The sequence below is a fragment of the Protopterus annectens genome, chromosome 8.part0 (assembly GCF_019279795.1).
Source record: "Protopterus annectens isolate FY-2018-M chromosome 8.part0, PAN1.0, whole genome shotgun sequence".
Lineage (NCBI taxonomy): Eukaryota > Metazoa > Chordata > Ceratodontiformes > Protopteridae > Protopterus > Protopterus annectens.
In genome coordinates this window covers 1,018,379,597-1,018,403,750 of record NC_056741.1, presented here as the reverse complement: position 1 = coordinate 1,018,403,750, position 24,154 = coordinate 1,018,379,597, and the positions used below count along the sequence as shown (strand labels likewise).

The window sequence follows — 24,154 nt, the reverse complement described above, 5'->3', positions numbered from 1 at the left end:
AGTCCTTTGTCAAAGCTGTGGTCAAGCTAGAAATGAGCCCTTTGTCAAGATTATAAAGAAGTAAGAGCAGAGAAATACTGTTTTGTAAGCAGTGCCTTAACTGTTACCTGAAGCTGTTGACTGATTACAGGAATGATTTGTTTCTCTCTGCCATTTGTAGGGAGTACATGGTTTGTTGCAGTCTTAAAGCCATTAGACACTTTATATTCATACACTTCATTTTTTGTTTTATTTTTTTTAATTTATTTTACATTTACTTACCGGGATAGTCAGTCTGGATACATGTCCATTTTCAGCAGAGGCCCAGGGAGAAAATCTACACATAGACAAACTTACATAGATTACACAGAAGTTAGCAAACAATTATAAAAACAAAAGTGATTATATACAATGGCTTAGTAGTGTTCCCTATTAGGGACTCACAATTCTCAAGGACAGACACAATTAAAAGTAAGAGGCATCATATTGGAAGTAGACCTTGGTGACATAGTTACAAGTTATGATAATTACAGAATATGCTTTTAGTTTATAACTTAATCATGGTTGGTACATGGGTATAGCCAATTCACTTTGAGATACTGTTTGAGATTTTTTTTAAGAGACTTTTGGAGGATTGTAGGGTTATATGGTTTGGCAACAAATTCCAGGTTTTGCCAATGAAGTTGGCAAACAGGGATTCACCAGCAGTGTTATTAGATTTGTGGGTTTGGATCAGTAGTTTATCGGCTGACCGTAGGGATCTTAGGTTGCTATATGGCTTAATAATATTTTTAAGTGAGGGGGTATCCTCAGGGTGGTACAAAAGTTTGTGCGCTATTAAGAGTTGATTGAATTGAATTAAGATGGGCAGTTCTAGCCACTCTAGTTGTTTAAGGTTCTAGCAGTGGTGGGTTCTATAGGTGGAGTCAGTGGCGAATCTGGCAATATGATTGTAGCTATGGGACAGCTTACCTAGTTCGGATTTGTTGAGGTTTGAGAGTACAGACGAGGCATATAAAAGAGTAGAGAGTAGGTGTGATCGGGCAATTGCAGTCCTAACTAGTGGGGTTAAAAATATCTTGTTTCTATACAGTGATCCAAGCTTCTTATTAATGGTCTGTATGGTTTTGTTGACCTGTAGGTCAAATTTGAGATTATTGTCTATGATAACTCCTAGCAGTTTGGTGTGATTATCTGGGGAAATAGTGATACCATTGTTAGATGTGACAGAGAAAGAAAGTGTGGTGGATCTACTAGTGGGGGAGAAGAGTAGAAGTTTAGTTTATTGGGGTTCAGAAGTAGGCGTTGGTTGGTGAACCAGTTCTTGATAGTGTTAAATGTATTTTGGGTTAAGGTTTGCAGTTTGGATGGGGAGGTGGCTGAGCAGATCAGAGTGGAATCATCTGCATATCGAATTCCGGTAGCTTTAGGGATAGCAGTGTGAAGGTTGTTGATAAAAATAGAGAAGAGTAGTGGACCTAGTATGGATCCTTGAGGGACACCAAGTGTGAGAGGTAGCTGGCTGGAGAGTTTGCCCTGCCATAGTGCCGCCTGTTGTCTACCAGTCAGCTAGGACAGGGAATGGAACCACTGGATAGCAGGCTTGTTGAGGGAAATAGATTTTAGTGAAAGAATGGGAAGTTCAAGGTTGACCATGTCAAAGGCTTTTGATAGGTCAAGAAAGAGAGTGCAGGTTAACCTATTGTCATTCCTGTTTTGGTTTATGGCAGTAGTAAATGGAAGGAGGGCTGAGGTGGTGCTGTGGTATGGCCTGAAACCATGCTGGGAGTTGGATAGTAAGTTATTCTGTGCAAGGTATTGCAATAGTTGCTTGTGTACACAGTTCTCTATTATTTTGGCTAGTGGGGAAAGAATGGCAATGGGTCTATAGCTGGATCTGTCTGAGGAGCTACCACCTTTATGGAGTGGGATGACATGAGATATTTTCCAAAGGGAGGGGATAGCGTTTTTGGATAAGGTTCTGTTGAGGATAAATATGGGATATGCAATGGCATCTGCAGCTATTTGTAGGTACTCTGCAAGGAGGAGGTCAGCAGTGAGGGAGGTAGGTTTTAGTTTTTTAGAAGTGTTTTTATAAAACTGGTGGATATTGGTTGGAAGCTAAATTCGGGGTGATTATTGGGTAGATTAGGCATGTGGTTTAAGGTAGAGGGGGTTAGTTGATTTGCTAGGTGCAATGGTGCAGTGGCTAACACTGTCACCTCACAGCAAGAGGTTCTCTGGTTCAATTCTTGGTTGGGGTGCCTTCTGTGCAGAGTTTGCATGTTCTCCCTGCATTTGCGTGGGTTTCCTCCGGGTACTCCGGTTTCCTCCCACATTCTAAAGACATGCTTCTGGAGCATTTCTTCCTGGGCCTCCACTGAAAACAGGATCTGTGGAACCTAGTCGGACTTTCCCAGTCAACAAATGATAAATAAATTTAAAAAAAATCAAAACAGTTATTAAAGGCGCTAGCTATGGTCTCTGGAGAACTATGGTTGTAGTTAGCCGGGGTTGGGGTGGTGGAATGACTGGGACAAAGTAGTTTATTTAAGCCTGCACAGAACTTTTGAGGGTTGTTATGTTTTTTTTTGTAGGAGATTTTGGTTGAAGTTTTTTTTATCCAGTAAAATACATTTTTTTTTTGTATCATTCCTGAGTTGACGATATTTTAGATGGTCAAGTGGGGCTTTAGTTATTCTCCAGCTGGCTCAGGCTCTGTTTCTAGTTTTGATTTTAGCTTTGGTATCTTTTGTGAGCCATGGTGCTGTATTTGATCTAGTTTTTATTGTAAGTGCTGGAGCATGGGAATCAAGGATACTTAGGAATTTAGTATTAAAGTGATCTATGGCCTCCTCTAATGTTAGATTTTTTAGTTTTGACCAGTCAACTGCTTTTAATTAATTTTGGAATATGGCAGTAACAAAGTTTTTCATGTTTCTAAACTGTTTTATATTTGGGCTGGTGAGGGTTTCCTGCCTTATGTTTTATGATATAGGTTAGACAAATGGTCGCTGAGGTCATCAGGGAGAGTAGCAGCTGTGTACAGTTGGGGTTGGTTATTAACTAGGATCCAGTCTGGAATACTTTCCCTGTTGGTTGGTTTGTTTATCCTAGTGGGTGGAGGTTATGGCCTGTTTAAACCCTGATAAGTTTATATCGGTGAGGGGGGAGTCAGAAGAGCAGGGGTGCCAGTCGGTTGTTAAAATCACCAAGAACTATGGTTTCTTGGGGATAGGTAGTGGATAACCAGTAAAGGAGATCTTCTAGGGTATTTAGGTTGTTGCCTGGTGGAATGTATGCACAGATGATGTTCAAGTGCTTGTTTTGGTTAATCTGTAGCTTGGTTATGAGGAGTTACACGTTATTGAATTGGGGAGATTGAATGGTGTCTCTATTAACAGCTAGAGTATTTTTGTAAAGGACTGCTATCCCACCTCTTTTCCTTGTAGCATGGTCTAACCTGTGAATATTGTATCCTGGAGGTAGTATCTCATTGTCAGTAGTACTGAGTTTTAGTCAGGTTTCCGTGAGACACATAATGTCTGGGGAGTGGGTTGCTAGGAGGGCGTGTAGGTTATGAATCTTATTGTTAATACTGCTAATATTTAGTTGAAATGCTAGGAGGGAACTAGTGGGAGTATTCATGGGTAGCTTGACTGTAGGGGTTGTGGTAGGGGAGTGGAGGTTATTGGGTGTGGGTGGGCCTGGGTTGGGATGAATGTCTCCATGTGTTATAAGGTTATAGTGACAGGATATTCTGAGTTTTAGGAGTTTGTTTTAATTTGTAATATGTTGGGACAGCTAAAACTCCTCAGACATTACAATGGATTATGGTTGGATATCAGTCATAATTTCAGTCTGATATATTTTCTTGAAATGAATTAAAAGAAAGTTGTATCTTGAGCTTCGAGCTTCATACTTTGGTCACTTTCTTTGTATCCATTTCTCAAACATATAACAAGCTGGTTAAGACAGTGACCCAACCATAGTCTTCTGTGTTATCAGTGCCCATTGCCTAATATGATGTAGTTATTGTCAGTACTGAAACAAGCAAAAATAGGATGTGTAAAAAGGAAGTGGAGTTTATGTTAAATGACTTTGGAAGTTGTGATAAATGTTCTTATGATGTCCATTGCAAGACTTTAGTGGGCTTTTTCTCAAAAGTGATATAAGGATAATAAGACTGAGTCAATATCATTTGTGTAGATTTTATTTATTTTTACTTATTTATTTATCCTTTGTTTGTCCTACTATGAAATAAGCCACTTTTAGGGGAGATTTATTTGATGGTATTTATAGTATTAGGGGAAATTTGGGCAGGGCATCGGGAACTTCTCCTACTCTTTTTCATAAGTGCCATTGGATCTTTTACATCAACCTGAGGTACCCCCAACTTAGGTAGATGGGCCCTAAAAGGACAATATACTCAGTGTAGCACCCCCCCACCCAATCCACCACACACACTTGCATCAGAAATTGATCTACCTCCTGTGAGAATAAAACCCACAGCTTTCTGAATCAAAGAAGAGTGTGCTACCTGTTGCACCTCTGACACTGACAATGGATGGCCCCAATGTAAAGGGGATGGTTAAAAGACAATCAGATACAGCAGCTTGACTGTTAACATTTATTCAGTGGCTGGCAAAATCACAGTGGGTAAACAAGTGGAACCAAAGAACTGTATAAAAACAACCACTTGAAGGCGGTGTCCAGTAACACAAGATACCTGGTTCCCTCAATAAAAATGCTTTAATGCAAAGCCAAAATCCACAGCAGCAACAATTACAATTTGCAAAAAGCAGCACAGCTACAAAAACAGAATGCTGGATAAGCACTTTTGTCTGCTACCATAGCAGACTTTATCAAATCTACTGTTGCCTCACACAGGTGTAGTTAAATAATCAGTACAATTGACACCTTAAAAAGTTTTAAAGACATAGTACGATCAACATAAAAATGGTAAAAAAGAAAAAGAAAAAAACATGTCATAACTTAGCAGCCATCTCTATCAAAATTGGTTTTAAAGACAAACTGTCATTTAAGCCTGGTGGGTACCAGGCATTTAAACAAAGCTGCCATTTAAGCTCACTTTTATAAATATTGTTAGCCCAATTGCCACCCCTAGCTTTTTTCATCACCACTTCAAGTATACCAAATTTGTAGCCAGAAAACGACCCACATATAAGGGAATGTCTACAAAGGGCATTATTTGTGTTGTGAGTGTTAATGGCATACAAGTGTTCATACACCTTCTTCTTGAGGGCTCTTTCCATTTTACCCACATAGTATGCTTTACAACCAGTGCAAACAGACAAATAAACCAGTCCTACGGTGTTACAATTACCCCCCACTAACCTAACTTTGTGGACTGGGTCCCCCAAAGTGATCTCTCATATGTTCAATACATAGGTTCAATAATTACACCTACCATGTGGTTTGGTACCATTATTGTTCCTCCTAGTAACAGGATGTTCTAACAAAGTTTTTAAATTATTACCCACATTAAAAGAAAATGTGGGACCCAAACCCAAGGCTTGAGTGAATTTGTTATTACACTCCAAAATAACCCAGTTCTTACACAAGATGTCCTTAACCTTATTCCAAAATTAACCAAATTGTATGGACATAGAATTCAGAAAATCCTGTGTATCCAACAATTGAAGGTCAGTCAAGGTGGTTTGTTCTACACTCGCTTCAATATTTCCTTGTCCTAACAGGGGTACAAATTTCTTACCCCAACCTTCCAACACCTCACTATTTATCTGTCGCAACATACAATCGGGGTACCCTCTTGCTTTAAACATCTGTGTCAACAATGCCAGTTCCCTTTTCAAGTTATCAAGGGTAGAACAAATTCTTGCCCCCCTTATCATTTGTCCCCTAACCAAATTCCTCTAAACATAGTAGGGGTGTTGACTCTGATATCTCAAAAAGCAGTTAGAATAGGTGGCCTCACGGTACACCCTGGATGAAAACTGCCTTAACTGGAGATCTTGGGTAATGTTAACATCCAAATAGTCTATAGTGTATTCATCAAATGTGTGGGTAAATTTAAAATATGGACATACTTCATTAATATGTTCAATGAATTTATCCACAATTGACCTGTTACATTTCCAAAGAATAAAAATGTCATCAAGATAGTGACCGTACAAAAGCCATTCTTGTTTGAATCCACTATTAAAGATTCATTTACTCTCCCATATGGCCATAACAAGGTTTGCATAAATGGGGGCACAACTGACCCCCATAGCCACACCCTTCACCTGCTTGAAATACTCATCCTCAAATGAAATAAAGTTGTTTTGAAGGATCCATTCCATTAATTCCATATCAAAGTTGATCATTGTATTGCTAAGTTTAGTATGCGCCAATAAGGCTTCATGGAACAACTCCAAACCTTCCTCATGGGGGATTGAACTAAATAAATCTACGATGACAATCATTGAAAATCCACTAGTGTCAAAGAAAAACTGGGGCTTAATCCTAGTTAAAAAGTCCCAAGAGTCCTTGATAACTTGTGTAACTGAACCCAAAACATCCTTCACCAACCTGTCAACAAAAACACCCAAAGGGTAAGTTGAACTGTTCTGGCCAGCCACTATGAGCCTATATGGGGGGTGGTCCACATTTTTTGTGGATCTCTGGGATTCCAAAAGCTGTGGGAATGAGTGGACAATCATTCTTCAAGAAATTCAAAGTATCCTCATTAATAATACCCTGATATAAACTGTCTTCTAAAAACAGCTGTAATCTCCTGTGTGATATGTGAATTTCATTCAAAGAAGCAGAGGTATATCTCTCTGTGTCACATAAAATGTTCATGATGTCATTAACATAATCCATTCTCTCAACCAATACAACCCCACCCCCCCTTATCCGGCTTCATAATTCGTATTTCGTTAGATAATCTGAGGCTGTTGAGTAACCCCGTCTCAGTGTTAGTCAAATTAAAATAATTATTCCTATGTTTCTTATATTCATAGGAGATATCTCTCATACAAATTTTTTCATACTGGGCCAACGTGGTGTGTAAAGGTGGGTTGTACAAACTCTTTTTCTTAAACCTTGAATAATCACAAAACTGTTCCCTTTTATCTTTGAATAGAAGTTGAAAAATGAGTTTCCTGATATAAAGTTTAAAATCAAGAAGTACCTTAGAAATATCAGGTTTTCTAGCTGGAACAAATTTGAACCCCTTCTCAAGTAAGGAGAAATAGTCCTCTGTTATTATCCTGTTTGTGTAGTTAAAAATATTGAACCAGTTCAAACTAAGTAGTTTACCACCAAAACTAGAAATAATACCTTGTGGTTGTGCACCTTGTTCAAAAAGATCTAGAACCTGTTCTGTTTCCGGGTGTTCCAGAAGTTCTTTCTCCCCCTCTGAATTCGACCCCTAGTGGTAACATGTTGCAGTTGTACATACACAGTATTTATTCAGTGGCTGATATCTCTGTTTTCCATAAAGTTTAAGAAATACAAAAAAAAAATTAATGGCTTTCCTTTTATATCTTATCATCCATCCCATAGCTATTTCATTGCATACTTTAAATATTTGTTCACCAAGGTTTATTGCCCCCTTCTCAGATGGAGCAGTCCATTACGTTCTGACTAGTAATTTTCCAAGCATTTTTAATGAGAACACTGTCTTTTTTCTGTCCACAACACTTCATATTTCTACAAATCCACTGCTGAAGGCACTATTGGAAAATGAAAGACAACTCAGTCCTACGTAAATACTTCTACTACTACAGAAGCCTTTTAACTTAAGTGCAGTCAAAGACAAAATGTATTTTTGCTTTTATCCTTAATGCACTGTTTTGCTATATTTTCTACAGATCATTATATATTATGGTACACATTGTAACAAAGTATGATGACTCCACCTGATTCAAAGCACAACAGGTAAGAAAAAGGCCAGCATACTGACTTTTTATATTCCAGTAATAAATTATAAGGTTTTAAAGTATCTATCTAAATTAGAGTGGATTTTGTATGAAAAAATGCACTACAGTAAAATAATGGAGGTGATTCCCTTTAAGACCGCATACATGGTCTTTCCTATGATGGAAGTCAGCTCTTATCCTCTGCCTTTTTAAGTCTAGGTTAACTCCGTGATGGGAGATGACATTTCTGAGTATCTGGGGGAGTCTGCATTGTTTTATGTGGATTTTGTTTTCTGAATGGTAGACAGACTATTTGAAGCCAGCATAATTGGCTCCAAAGTGCTAGTCCAGCAACAGGTCAATAATTACCAGTGCATGTCCTGGGAATGGAAACATAGAGGTTGTGTGACTACAGTGATTCTGGAAAACAGACTTTTTTTTTGCAAGCTTTTTGCCTTCATTGCCTACCATTTACCATTTTCCATCTGACCAGTTGACGTATTCACTCTCTATCAATGGATGGAAGTTAGCCAGCAGAGGTAATCTTTCAGGAAACAATCTGGTTATTTCATGTTTTTGTTTTACTGGCCCTAACCTCTGGTATGAACTTGGTTCAGCTTCTGAAGAAGACATTCAATGAGCTTATTATAGAGGCCATCACCTCATTTCTGGAAGAAGTGTACACACTATGAAGCCTCACCTTCCCAAGAAGAACAACAGGTGGCTCCCCAGTGTCCAACAGAGAAATTGCACAGGCTCAATGGGACTTCAGGGCACACTACCTTTCCCACTACCTGGGACAGGCAAGCAGGCCATGCTGCTTCACGCCTCAGCATCCATGCCTGGATCATCTAGGGTTGGGGTTATTATGCCTTGGTCATCTCAGGTGCAGTAAGGGCTCCATTCCTCTGTGTCATAGAGTCCTGGTTAGGGGAGTCACTGTAATATAAATCTGTAACTGGAATAACTGTGAACATTCCCTGGATTGCATTGTTTTGTCTTATGTATTTCTATGGAGAAACCTTTTCTATATTGAAAGATTTCTATTTATGCTGGGGTGTTAAAAAGGAGAAAACTCAAAATACTAATTATATTAAGAGACACATTGGAAACCCATGTTAAAAATCACTGTAATGGTGGCTCAAGGACTGTTTTATTTTACTTTAAATGTCTCATATTATTAACTATCTGTACTTTGATTGCTTTTGCAAAGACAGACCATTTTGCATTGTGCCAATAAATCCCTACTCTTTTGTGGAAATCTGATGTATTCACTGTCTGTAAAGTTCACAATACAATTCCAATTTCTTGGTGTTGTCCTTCATCTGTAGCATTTATTAATGTCGAACATATGCTACATACATGGCTGAATGTCATAATGGAAATGTTCACTTTTGCTTTACATAGGACAACCATGTGGCAATAAAGGAAATGATACTACAGATAGACAGATCCATGCTAACTGACAGAATGCTTCATGCTAACTTCTTGAGCCTCCATTTCTTTATCTTAAGCAGTACAATATATCTATAAGGATATAATAAGGTTTTCAGGTCTTGCATTGTTTTTGTCATTTTATTTTGCTTGGAATCATTCAAAGAACAGTGTTTAGCTGGGTCCATGTTTGTACTGAAAAGAATAAAACGTGAACAGCTAAATCTCAAATGGAAAAGAGCAAAAAAAAAACCAACAGTGAACAAATACATCAATGAAAATAAATTCATCAAATGGCCATAGTTGGCTGACAACCAGGAAGTAATGTTAAGCATATGGTAAGTGAAGGGAAACCTTGTAAATTTGTTCTATTCCCTACTGTAGTGCAATCTTGGAGTTGGTATTTATAGTTAGGGGGGATGTGGGGGGCACAGCCCCCCACCTTGGTTGTTTTTGTTTGCAGAGTTGGCCAACTATGGCCTTTCGATGCATTTGTTTTCAATGATGTCCTTGTTCACTGCTTTTTTTTGTTTCTCTGTTTTCCATTTGTGATTTGGCCATTGACATTTTATTGTTTTCGGTAGCCAAACATAGACCTTGTTTAGCCTGCCTTAGTTATACTTAAACCCATTACAAAATGATGCATAACAATGACTGCACTAGCATACAATACAGTCCAATTTTTGCCTAAAACCACTGTCTTGTATTATTGTTGTATCCAGCTCTATGCTCATATCAGTATGTTTAATCCTTCATCCCAGTATTAATTACTTTCTTACTTTCTATATAGTTCATAAAATAAATGCACATTTTACTAACTTTAATAATGAAAACTTTTCAAATGGATGTAAAAAAATGTTTTTATCAAAATACATATGGAAACCCATGGTCATTTGTTCTTTTGTCTTCATATACGGCTATTAATTCATATTTTTATCTTTGTTTAACTTTTCTTGTTACATACAAAATTTACTAACATTCGTAAATAAGCTGAAACTCAGATTTTCATTTATCTGTTGGCAATAAAAGTTTGATAAAAGTACATTTGTAGAACATACCTGCACAGTTCCACTTGTTCCTAGAGAGACCCGTGCTTGCAGTTCTCTGTTCCACAACATCACTTCTACTCGTGAGACATATGACACATAAGAGTTTCCTCTTCTGCGATTTTCAGCAGTAATGTTAAATCCAAAGTCAGGCATATAGCTGCACATTTTTAAAATGTCATAAGTGCAGGCTCCTTGGAAATGAATGAAAGCCTGATCAAAGGTATAGTAATGTGGGTCTCCTCCAACTGTGCAAGTGCCAAAGGTACTGAGACATCCCAGCTTTCCATGACGAACAGTGCATTGTTGGGTTTCACTACAGTTTGTAGGAACACATCTGACATCATTCACTGAAACACAGTTACATTTCTGAGTGCAGCCCTCAGTCCAAAATATATCTCCAATCTAAGGAAGAAAACAGCATGTAATTTAAAAAACAATGAATGAGAAAAGGAAAATGTAGTTTAACTTTTGTAAAGTGAAATACATAGACAAATGAATAATTCATATAATTACAAAGCAACATTTTAAATGCGCAAAACCTAATGCAAATAAGCACTAATGAAAATAGCCCTGAACTGACAGACTAAAACATTATTAAAACCATGGCATATGTTGGGTCTATATTAGATAAACAAAAGTTTATTTTACAAAACGCTAACATGAGCAAAAATCCCGGAACCCGAAACTGGAATTGTGAGATCGCAGTACAGTGAAGATGGGAATATTTGCCCTTTCCTCACTGTAGTGCAATCCTGGAGTTGAAATATATATTTAGTGGGGGGTGTCGAGTTCTGAGATTTTCGATAATGTCAGCGTTTGGTAAGATAAACTTTCATTTATCTAATATAGACCCCGTATGTCTACTTATATTATCTGTGTGCACCAGTATGCTAACAAGTTATGTTTACCACCTAGTAACACTTTGCCAATTCCGGCATCATTTATTTAATTGGTAGCAAATTTGCAAAGTTTCTGAAAATGAGAGACGTCTGTTTGGTGAAAATCTTGGGGAATCATATTAAGACAAATACAATGTTAAAAATAATGTGATAGCAACACTGCCATTAGAAACAATGGAAAATATATTATACATTGCTCAGCCCAGACTGCCAGTTTGGCAAAAAATATGACTAGTTGGATCTATATTGAAAGCCCAAAAGGACTAAACATTGAATGTATGCACATCGACACATAAAGGTTGATCTACATACACAGTGAAACATGGAAAGAGCGAAATTTGAAACGCTGAATGTGTTTCCTGGTCAGCAGCGTGATAGTGGGGATAAGAAAATATATCCTTTTCCTCACTGTAGTGCAGTCTCTGAGTTGGTATATTTAGGTAGGGGGTGTGGAGTGTGAAGAGTGTTAAATTAATTATTTACTGTTATTTTTTACTTACCTGTGTGGCACATTCTGATGATGGAACTCGTTCGACGATTCGGATTTTGCTCTTCCAGTGTTTCTCTGTGTATGTAGATTGACTTTTATGTGTTGATGTGCATACACTCAATGTTTAGTCCTTTTGGGCTTTTAATATAGACCCGACTAGTTATATCATGATTTGCTTGTTCTAGTTCAATGTTTTTTAAACCCATGAAAATACATTGGAGCTTAAAAAAAATCCTGCCAAACTAAAAAACAAAAACAAAAACAAAAAAAAAATGTTGTTGTGATTGGAATTAGTACAGCACTAATCAGGTTATCAGAAGTGAAAGACCGAAAGGTGTGTCATGACTTATTTTCTTTACTGACCAGGTGGCTATGGCTTTGACACTCCCCATGGAAATAATGTCAATCCAATCCTCTTATCTTATGGATTTGAAAGTACCGGAGTTTGTACTCTCCACAGATAATAAATCCTTGATGCTTTTTTTTTTTTTTTTTTATTGTGCTAAGTGTTTAAAAGTTGCTAATGACACAATGGTATTCAACTTTGAAAGTGATATTTTATAAGAAAAAAAGGTGTGTGCATGCCTTAGGGAGACAGAACATGAAGTTGGAAGGCCGTTTGAAAGATGTGTAAAAAAGGAAATCTTAAAGAGCATGAGTCCATATGAATTTGTGGAGAGCTTAAATTCAAGTTGGGAACTGGAACAACCAAAATGCTAAATTTTTCACAGTTATTTACAAAATGCTTATCCAGTCAGAGTAGAGACATGGATAGAAAACAGATATTACCCTCATAATCCAAACTATATTAACTCAAGTTATGTATACTTTCTATGAGAATCCATAGTCATTACAGGAAAAAGATTATTTGAGCATTGCAGCCAGTTTTGCAAAAACATTCTTCCCATATCCAGGCATTGGGAAATCTGTCTCAAACCAAGAAAGCAAAGCCCCTGTAAAATGAATGACATGCTGAAAAGCTCCAGGTCTTCACAGCTTATCCATTAAGTTGTTCAAAGGTATATTTCCTCAAATCATTGAGGCGGAGGTAAAGATTTTTTAGTGAAATGTGGTCACAGGTTATCTTCCCCTACAAAATAATTCTCTAATAGTTGTATACCCCAAGTTAAAAAGCACTCCAAAATAGCCATCAACAAATTTCTTTGATAATTTTTAAACATAACTGGCATGCTAAGACTCAGGCTAGGGGGGGACACCAGCTCATATTACCATGTCTGATTGGCCTGCGTCAGGCTGGGTTTATGAAAGGCTGGGCTAGTTCAAACAACCTGTGAACACTCCTCACTCTATTCCAAAGTGTCTACTCAATAAGAAATCCCTTCACATATTTTCTTGGGTTTTTGGGGACTTTTGTGGGGAAATCAATGGAAATTTAAACACCTTTTGGGATCTTAGCTGCATTTGTTAATGTGTGTGTGTGTGTGTGTGTGTGTGTGTGTGTGTGTGTGTGTGTGTGTGTGTGTGTGTGTGTGTGTGTGTGTGTGCTCTTTTTTTCTTTTACATAGTAAACAGTTTATGCTGCTTAATATTCTGAAAAGATAACAGACATTCATGTCAGTTAATGTCTGTCGTGTCAGATTGATTTGCAATGAGTAGTGTTGAAAGACTACAGCTAAAATGCTTTTATTTTATTCCCTGAGTAGATGTACTGTCATGTTGGATGGTTCTGTCTTATATGCTGGCATTTCAGTTTTGGGGGAGGAGTGTTGCAGGATACCAAGTGCCATGTGTTATCCACAACTTCTCCTCTGGTTGATTTAAATATGCCTGACCTGTGTATAAAACTAAAGGGACTAAAAACATTTGTACTGCTTGTATCTTGCTATCCATATCCATAAAACAGAGCCTCTGTTTTTTTAGTCTTTGTACTATCTTTTGTTTAGTCTCTTCCCACAAATCCTGCCATCACATAATCCTTTTTAACCCATACTTCTTTGTACTTTATTTTATCATGCCCCCATAAATATGGGTATTGCTGAATAAATTTGTGTGTGGCTAAACAGTTTACAGCAAATGCCTTTGTTTTATCTTCATTAATTTTGTATGAAAAGACTTGAAACTGTCTCAGAATGTTCCACAACAATGAATTGTCCTTTTCTGGCTTTATCAGGTACAAAATAGTATCATCCATAAAAAAGCTACTTTTCTTGATTACCATACCAATTATATCCTTATTTTCTTTACCAATGCCTCTAAATATAACTCATATAACAAAGACAAAAGACACTATGCTGGTTTCTCTGTGCAAATAGAACTAATCAGAGAGGAACCACATATGGCTTATTTCGTTATAAATACATTTTTAACTCATTAACACCTATGTAGTGTAGAATGTCACACCTCTAGCAGTCCATACACAGCTTGCATTCCTGAGCACTTTCTGAAAAATAAACTTAAAAAGTGTAATAGTTTGTGAACAGTAAAATCTACTACAACCGTACATATAGCAATGTTATCAGTAGGAAGTATGCTTTATAGTTATAATAGTCAGTGAATTCAGTCATTCCGTAAATACTATAAATATTATAATGTACACAAACCCTAAATTATATTTTTTGCTAAACTTTCACATATTTTGGAAACTGTTAACTAGACATAAACTTTCAAATGACAGCAAGAAATTTCCTGTGGATTTTTATTGAGATATTCACAGAAATATGAAAACATATGCTTCATTGTATAGTTAGCAATATAAATAACATTGAATAACTCTCAAAATGTGCAACTTAAAGTGTAAATATCAAAGACAGCTTTCTTCAACAACATGCAAGCTTTCACCTGATGTCATGCAAGTTTGTAAGTCACTTTTTTTGAAATATTAAGTACATATGGAAAATTGTTTATTTTCAGAATTACTTTCAAACAACTAGCAATATCTCAGGCATAGTGTGATATAAATGGACACTGACAATTAATTTCCCTTTCTCCTACCATGGCATTTCACACCATGCCATTCAATGACAGGTAGGCCTCTCAGTTTTGAAAATGTGAACTCAAATATGAAAATATGAATAATAAGTGGCAGTGATTAATTGCTCCACTGAAGCATATCCTATATTAAGAATCTTAGCGTCATTTTGTTTGTAACTCCTTGCATTTCTAATACTTTCTATGATTACATGGTAAGCTGCTTAGTTAAAGAAGCAAGTGCCCAGAAGGTTCTGGACACCTTAAGGGGCTACAGGTATGTTTTTGGCTTGAATGAGTTAATATGAGTATTAAAAAAAGCATATGCATCATGGATATTTGCCAACTCTTACAAGGAGTGAAAAAATTAAATAAGTTCATGACTTTGAATTCTTTTAAATAAAAAATCCATTATTTACATGAAACAAAAACAATAAAATGTTTTTCTTTTTAAAACATGTCAAAAGATTTACTACCGTAATGCAGCTTTTCTCTTGTTCACAGTATAAATATAATATATAGCTAAGGAGAAGGACAGGAAGTGTAACAAACAAATAACCAAGAGATTACACTAAGAATCCAGAGGAAGTTTCTCACAGTGTAATGTTTATTCCCCAAAACTAAAATAGTCAAGCACTTTCATTCCAGATAAAAAGGACTTCATCACAACTAGTGATAAAATTCAAGCAGACACTTTTAAAGTAGTACATGTCACATGATCAAACTCGTAAATGTACAATGCCACTGCTAGATGATAAATAATACAAACGTTTAAAAAAATGTTTGAAATATTTAAAACACTAATATGAAAGATAAAACAACTTGATTTGGTAAAATGTATATGGCTTGTAAAAATTTAAAAACTTTTTTTATGTATGAACTTGATTAATAGGTTGGTTAATCTATTGATGTTACCTGAATAACCTATAAGAGCTGTCACAGGTTGACAGCTTAAAGTTTCATCACACTACTAATGGAGACAAAATCATTAAACCTGGGTGGGTTAGTGGTGACTCGGTCCAATTCTTTAGGCCAACCCCTGAGATCAATGGGAATTATTTTTTTAAGTCTCATCTTTATTGAACTGCATGTAAATATCAAACAGATATTAAAACATCACAGAACATTAAAAACATTAGAATAAAATAAAGACTTTAAAACATATAGATCAAAAACATATTGGATCTCATCTTTAGTGAGATAATAAAAACAAACCTGATATCACCGTTTCATAATGCTTTAAATTCCCCAGGAATATTAGGGGAAGTAGAAAATTTAACTAAGAAGAAGACATTTATCAATTCATTTTTGTTCTGTAACTAAGTCAAACTAAAGTCCCTAGTTGTGTTCTAGAAATTGTTTCCTCCTTGAGTCACCTGTGGAGAGCTCCAGTTGAGACAGTTCTTTCATTACTTTTACTAAGTCCTGGGAAATGGGAGAAAGACCATATTTCCATGATTTACTAATGCATTTTTTGGCAGCTAGTAAAATCAATTTCAAAAGGTTCTTCTGAGGAGAGTGTCTAATTTACCCTTCTGCCAATCCCAAGCAGAAATTAAATTTTGAAAATGGGGGGTAAATTATCATCTATTCGCTTCCAAATAAACCCCAGAGTGGTTTTAAAGTTGTTTAAGATGGGACACTGCCAGGAAACACTGAACCAGTCTCCCACTACCACCATGGATCATCTCCAGCAGAAGGGATCTGCATGAGGATAAATCCTGCTTAACCTTGAGGGAATATAAAATACCTGCCTATTTGCATGTTTAACAGTTGTTTCTCTGTGCAGGACTCCATAAGAGCCAATCAACTTTTATAAAGGTGAGTCATGTTCTCATTCCTTCTCTTGAGAGAATTTCTAGTATCTAGAAGCCAGAAAATCCATCTTGGTCTACCTGTGGGAGTTACTGTATATATCTTATTCACCCTTACTTTGTCTGCTAACATACTATAAGTCAGCTGTAAGATGTGTATCACCAAACAAGTCTCCATCAGCTGTTCTCAGGTCAAAGACAGTACTTGATCTAATAAGTATTACCAGTTAATCAGAGAGGGAGTACTGTTAAGAAGGTATGTGATATTAGACGGTCATAGGCCCCAGTTTTGTTTACTATATATAGGATTATAATCTATTCACCAACTGTCTGTAGAAGTCCTCCAAAGGTATTCTGGGCATTTCCAATCAATGAATGAAGGATGATGGAGTTGTACCTTTGGTGGGCCTGACTTTATTTTGTAAAAGTTCAAAGAACCCCCTGGTGAGCCCACTGACATGATCAAAATACAGTGGGAACTTGTTTAAGAATACGAAATGAAGACCATCAGTATGAAAGCTGTTAGTATGCCTAAGTAATGCATTAGTCTCCTTTTTTGTGGAGATGTCATAAGAGTAATAATATATTGTTTTATGAAAAGCTCTTAACTACTTTTGAGAAAAAATATTAATATTTGAGACCCTTCCTGTGCATCCTTGATAGAACCTGTTGGTTATAAATATAGTATAGTATATGTCTTTATGAAGGCAAAAGCTATATGAACTTACTTTATGATAAACACCATTATGGACACAGCCACACTGGTCAGCTGGAACACAGCTGTCACCACTCAGCAAGAAGCCATCGTTGCAGAAACAGCCTTCAAAACAGGGTGTGTCACAGTAACTTGATTCTAATTCTGGTACACATGATGCGTTGCAGTTATGACCACATATCTCGTAGTGACTGTTTTCTGGACACTGTATTGCTAAAAAACAAAAACTGAGAGACTTAAAATGTTTTCTTCATTTAATATAAGTGCCTGCAGTTCAAATTAAAAAAAAAAAAGTTTGCCAGCTTTTTAATAACAACTTTAGTAACATATTATTGCATTGTTGTGAGGTTGGTCTCTTAAAATGTTGACATAATCAATGCATTTGTTAGATGGCATAGTATGACATGCTTTGTGTACTTATTATAATAATTTATTAATATCATTTGATTAGATAAGATATTGAAAAGAACCAGTAGTTGTGCTGTTGTAATATCAGCAAAGGATAAATACCAGCAGTCTGATGTTGAAATATATGTATCATATGTTTCAGCATCTATGCATATGTGTGTGTGTGTACACTTGTGTGCACGTCTGTGTGCATATGCACACATGCATACATAAACATATTGGGACCCCCTCAACTCCTTGGAAAAAATGCTACTTATTTACTGTCACATTTGCTCACAAATTAACTCATTACAGCAGAGTGACACCTTTAGTTACATCCTACTGAAGTCTCCAGGCATCAGATTATTAATAATAGCCACCCGACGATGTAAAACTTGGCTCTATATCATTGTCACTGTTGAAGTTGCACCTCAACCTATGTACAAAAATGAGAAAAGGGGTTGAGGATGGATGGAATTCCAAAACCATGGTACATACAAGGTATTAGATAATTTCATCTTAAAGCTTACACATTGGCAAATACAAATCAGTTGACCTTTGACCTCTGTCTACTTGCAGAGAGAGAGAGAGAGACAGCTATTAAATATTGCTTGTAAACCATTTATTTGCATTATAATACATTTCATATTTCATGAAATATCAATAATCAAGTGACACAGACAGAGCTGCTTAGTCTCATATGAAACCTCACATTTCTGTGAAGAAAATCCTGGTGGCAGTATGTGTGTTGCTTGAATGGTTTCTAAGCTATCATAAGCTGTTTATAAATTGCCTAATTCACATCTAATATGGTTATTGTGGCTTATAAAATCCAGTTTAAGACCTAGAATCAAACAAATGCAGCAACTACAAATGTTACTTTGAGCTGAATACTTTGTCATTTACAGTTTTCTAGTAACACTTATGGCTCTAGAGATATGAACATTTGTTTGAATTGTAAAGTGATAACTTTTTTTAAAAGGTTTAGGTCATGTCCACTGGGAGTTTGAGTACAGACTCAAAATAAATTTATTACAGTGAATGAATTGAATAGCTTGAGAACTTGCTTTAAAAAAGTATGTTAAGTTTTGTTATTTAAAACATTTTGTGACCAGGCTAGTGTGCTGATGTGATGTGAGGCTAAAAGAAGTGAGTATACATGGCCGATAGCCCATTTTATCTCTCTCTCTCTATATATATATATATATATATATATATATATATATATATATATATATATATATATATACACATATATATATATATATATATATATATATATATAGATATGCATGTGTGTGAGTATGTGTGCATGTATATATACACACACCCACATTTTATATATATATATATATATATATATATAAATAATTCCCCATGTTTTGAAGGCGCAAACATCAAAACCACAAAAATGTCAAAATCAATTTTATGCAAGGGCACAAGCTTCCCTGTACCTCCCATGTGGGGGACTGCACCTACAACACCCCCTGCATATTATGTATACCAATTTCAGGAATGCACAACACTGGAGAAAGGACAAATACATTTTCAAAATTTTGTAGTTTGATGTTTTGTATCTTCAACATTTTGAACCTATGATGAAACAGAGGGGAACTATGTGTGTGTGTGTGTGTGTGTGTGTGTGTGTGTGTGTGTGTGTGTGTGTGTGTGTGTGTGTGTGTGTGTGTGTGTGTGTGTATGTATATTTCTCAATATGTGGCTTATATAGAAAGTACATATCCTCTGTTTAGTTTGTGAAATTGAGCACAAGCTATGAAAGAAATGCTTACATTGAAGCATAGCTATGTCTTCATAGAAGGAACAATTAAGAATTCTTAAGATTCTCAGAATATTGGCTAAACATTTAACAATTTGCTCCACTTTAGCAGAAATGTTGTGATTATTCAGCTGCCTATGTGACTCATGAAACAAATACTCTAAAAATCATTTCAGCTTTCCTATTCATTAACTGCAGCAATGCAGAATACAGGGAACTTTTCTCTGAAGACTTGTAACAGAGAAAATATTAAGAAATATTTCAGTTGTTTTAAACTTTCGGCTTTTCCCAGTTAGGGGTCACCACAGCGGAACTCCGGTCTGCTAATGATTGTCAGTAGATATTTACATGCTGAGTTGCCAGCCCTGACGCACAACCTTCAACGAAGGTACGCCCATTCACGCAGGTCTCCACACAGAAGATGCTCTAGCTGAGAATTGAACAGGGCGTCTTACTGGCTTTAGGCACCGGCAAACCCTGTGGTCACTGAGGGCTCCCTGGTCTTTGGGGGTGCAATCACAGCAGGTTATCTTATTTTGATATTTTGTTACGTGATTGTCAAAACAACAAAATCTAGTGTAGCAATGTGTGCTAACTAAACTAGGTGGGTTATAACGGATTGTCACCACTTCTTTTCCTTTAAAATTCTAGGACACTTGGTTGTAGCAACAGTGTCTTGTTAAGTCACAAGCTTCATGATTTCATTAAATACATTATCACTGATTCATAGGTTCATAGGTTCATACTAGGCTATCTGCCCGAGGGCATTTACAAGCCTAGCCCATCGTTTTGTGGCTTACGCCACCCCTTTAGTATGGGGAACTATACCCATTATTTTGCTGTGCCTCTGTCGAACAGTGACACTGAGGTAATCCCTGGGGTATATCTGCGATCTCCCATCCATTGGTCAAGATTTCTCTTGAACAAGGCCAGCGAGGTGCTCTGCCTCACATGTACCGGGATTTTGTTCCACAGCATAGGGAGTCTTTGTGTGATGAATCTATCCCTCCAGCACGTCCTATTAATAGCCGTGTCGAGGTTTAAGTCTCCCGCCCTTGTGGCTCTGATGGATCTAGATTTTTTGAGGTGAAGCATATTCATCAAATCTGGGTTTGACATGGCCTTGTATGTTAGGCAAAGGTCACCTCTGAGCAAGCGGTAAGCGACTGAATAGAGCTGGAGTTCTTTCAGTCGGGCAGCATAGGACAGATTTTTGAGACCCTTTATCCTTTTGGTGAGGAACTTTTGTGGCCTCTCCAGCTGCTGCAAGTGTCGGGTCAGATACATTCCGAATGGGGCATTGTACTCAATCATTGGTCTGATGAGTGATGAGTAAAGGGAGACTATGACCTCCCTTGATCCAGATGAGAATCCCTTCATGATAAGGTGGGCAATGTAGAAGGTCTTCCTGACTACTTTAGCTACATGGGTGTCGAATGACAGACTACTATCAACCTGGGTCCCCAGGTCCCTGATAACTTCTTCTGTGCTCAGTGGATTGCCACCTATTTGGTAGCTAGGGGTAACCTTGTTTTTCCCGAAGGGTATGGCTATGCATTTTTTGGCATTTAACTTTAGGCCGTGGCTCTGGCACCAGTTATCCATTTCTGTGAGACCCTTCTGAAGGATATCTGTGTCAGATGTGTTTTCTACTATGGCCCAGTTTGCAGTCATCTGCAAACTTTGTCAGCCATAACCCTCCTGTGTTTGCTTGTACTTGGAAAAGTAGATGCCAAACAAGAGTGGGCCCAGGACTGAGCCCTGTGGGACACCACTTGTGACAGGCTTTGAGTCTGACATGGCGCCAGCAACTCTGACCCTGTGGGTTCTGTCACTCAGCCAGTTTGCAACCCATCTTGTGATGTATGGGTTAACATTTAAGCTGATGAGTTTTTCAATGATACCCGAGTGGGGCATTGTATCAAGGCCTTAGCCAGATCGAGGTAGGCTGTATGGACTGCCTTTCCTCATCAATGGCTTTGGTGACTGTTTCAAAAAGTCAACCAAGTTTAAAAGGCATGATCTGCCTTTGACAAAGCCAAACTGGGTTGGATCCAAAGTCTGCAAATTCCTATGTCTTTATTTATGAGGTCCATTATGATCCTCTCCATGGCTTTGCAGATAAGGCTTGTCAAGCTAATGGGCGGTAATTTCCAGGGTCGGTGGAGGCACTGCCTTTGTGAAGTGGGACCACAGTTGCAGTGCGCCACTCCTGGGTACGTATCCAGAGGTAAGACTTTGATTAAACAGCTGTCCTAGCTGTGGGTTTAATTCCTCATTGAGTTCGTGGAGCACACAGCCGGGGACACCATCAGGTCCCATGGATGCTGTGTTTTTGCTTTGGAGAGAGCAGTTCTCACTTGGGCGCTGGAGATGTTTGGGGGCTGCAATCGTTTGGTATAGATATCTCTCCTTTTGGGGAGGGGAGAAGTTTGCACTGAACCTGTCAGCCAGTATGTTGGCAATGTCTGTAGGATCAGTAATCTTCACATCATTTTGAACTAGTTCTGAGCATATCTGGGAGTTTCCTCCTAGGTTTCTAACATAGCTAAAGAAGGCCTTATGATTGTCTTTTGAGTCTTTAGCTATTTTTCTCTCGAAATTTGCTTTGGATGATTTTATGAGAGCTCTTAGTTTTTACTTATAGTGATCAAGGGTGTCTTACCTTTTAAGGATTTTGCTCTATCTTGTAGTAGCTTCCTCCTTTTGTTGTAGAGTTTGTTTATGGCTGGGGTCCACCAGACTGGACGCTTGCCTTTGGTACAAAGAGTCTTTGTTTTGCTTGGGATTGCCTTATCCATGCAGTCCTGCAGGTGCTGGTAGAAGGCATTTGTAAGTGATTCAGCGGCTTGAGTACTGTTTTCCCGTTCGGGGCCTTAAAGGAGACCACACTAGTCTTTAGAAGTGTGAAGTCGGCTTTTGAGAAGTTCTTTACTGTGGTCTTTTTATTTCAGGTGGGGTGGGATGAGGACCTCCAGCGGATTAGTTTGTGATCTGATCTCACCAGTGAGGGGTATACTTCGGTGTTGAACATTGTGCTCCCATGTTCGTGATGATGAGATCAAGTATGTTATCTCCTCTTGTGGGGATGGTGACTAGTTGTTCCATGGCATTTGAGTTTATGAATTCCAGGAACTTTTGGGCTAGGGTGTTTGGGCTTGAGTAGTGTTCCCAGTCTATATTAGGGTAATTGAAGTCACCTAGTATGATGGTGTTTGGTGATACATTTATCCCCTCTAGTGTTTTCAGGAAGGCCATGTGAGGTTCCTGAGTTTGTGAGGGTGGCCTGTAACATGCTACAATTTGCAGAGCAGTCTTGCCTACGGTTAATTGCACCTGGATGGTCTCCGATGCATCATGCGTTGCCACCAGTCTTGAGGTGTGGGTGTCCTTGATGAATATGGATACCCCCCTCCTTTCTTGGTATTGTCCGGATTTTGGGGCCGGAACGCATGATATGAGGTAAAACCTGATAGCGCTGGGGTGCTCTCAGGAGCCTTGAACCAGGTTTCTGTCACAGCACAGACATCGATGTTCTCCATACTGAGAAGGGCCTCGAAAAGTGCATTTTGAGATTTAGACTTCTGGCATTGAGCAGCATTACCCTTAGTTTTTTCCTTTTTGTGTTCTAGGGTGGTAGGTTTAGAATTTGAGCCTTGCCTAAAAAGGCACTATGGGGTGGCAAGAGCCTTTGCCAATATCCGGAATCCCAGGGGTGACAGGTGCAAGCCGTCCCTTGCGAAGCAGCGTGGCTTGTCCAGCATGTCATCCCAGGCAGACAGATACTGGATCCCCTTTGAATGACACCAGTGTTTAAGCCAATTGTTAAAGCTGATCATCTTATCTCTGTATTGTGGCATCATTCTTGGTGAAGGTAGGATACTGCTCAAGGTCAGGGTCATACCTGCCTGGGCTACATAATCAGAGAGCTCCTCAATGTCTCTTTTCATGTAGTCCAAGGACTAGTGCTGTTGGCTTTGTTATGTCTTGCTGTTAGGCATTCACTCCACTAAAACTGGCTTTAGACATCTATGACAGCTGCAGATGGGGGGGGGGGGGTTCCTGCTAATCATCCTTGACTCTGTGGGACCCCTGAAGAAGCTGCTGCTGGTTGGGGGAAAATGATGGGGAATAAAGAAGATCATTCATTCTCCAATTACACGCTTCATAATAAACATGGTTGTGATAGGACCCTGTTAGGATAAAGCTGGTAATCAGTGAATGAACATGACCAAAGTATTCTCTTGAGATCAGCAGTCCTGAGTGACTGATATCAGAATTTACCTGGAATTTTAAGAATAGTTGCAACTGATCTTTAGGTATGGCTTTTACTTTCTCAGAGTTTTCTAAACACTAGCAAGACACCAGATACTATAACTGTCAGCATCTTTGCCTACAAATTCTGGACAAACTCAAAATTAATGTCAGAATAAAGGCTACAAAATCAGGAACCATTTTAAATATTACTCCAAATCACTTAAAAAGTTAATAGAATAACATGTTTTGCATCAGCATGTATTTTATTTTGAATGATAAGAAGTATGAAACTCTATCTGGAATTATTGACTGTCTGTAATCCTGGATGATTCACCAGCAAATCAAAATTTTTACAAGGGACAGAGAAAATATGAGGCAAAATCAGGGACATTCTGTGAAATCACGGATACTGATAGATGTGCATTACTATTCAAAAGGTGATTTACCCCCTGCTATTGTTTGATGACTGCTAAACAACAACCACTAATCTAATGTGGCTGTACAAGTGTTATACAACATATTGCCATTTGCTGAAA

At 37.8% G+C, this 24,154-nt stretch overlaps 1 protein-coding gene across 1 annotated transcript in view; it reads right to left on the bottom strand.

Moving 5' to 3' along the window:
• The window catches only part of LOC122809199 (alpha-tectorin-like), a 1,556,410-nt gene that overhangs the window by 394,822 nt on the left and 1,137,434 nt on the right, over nt 1-24,154 (bottom strand). The window contains exons 14-15 of the mRNA XM_044080507.1: nt 17,211-17,410; nt 10,361-10,753 (exon numbers count right to left, since the gene is read on the bottom strand). Of these exons, the coding sequence (XP_043936442.1) occupies nt 10,361-10,753; nt 17,211-17,410 (593 nt within the window). The remainder of the gene's footprint in view (nt 1-10,360; nt 10,754-17,210; nt 17,411-24,154) is intronic.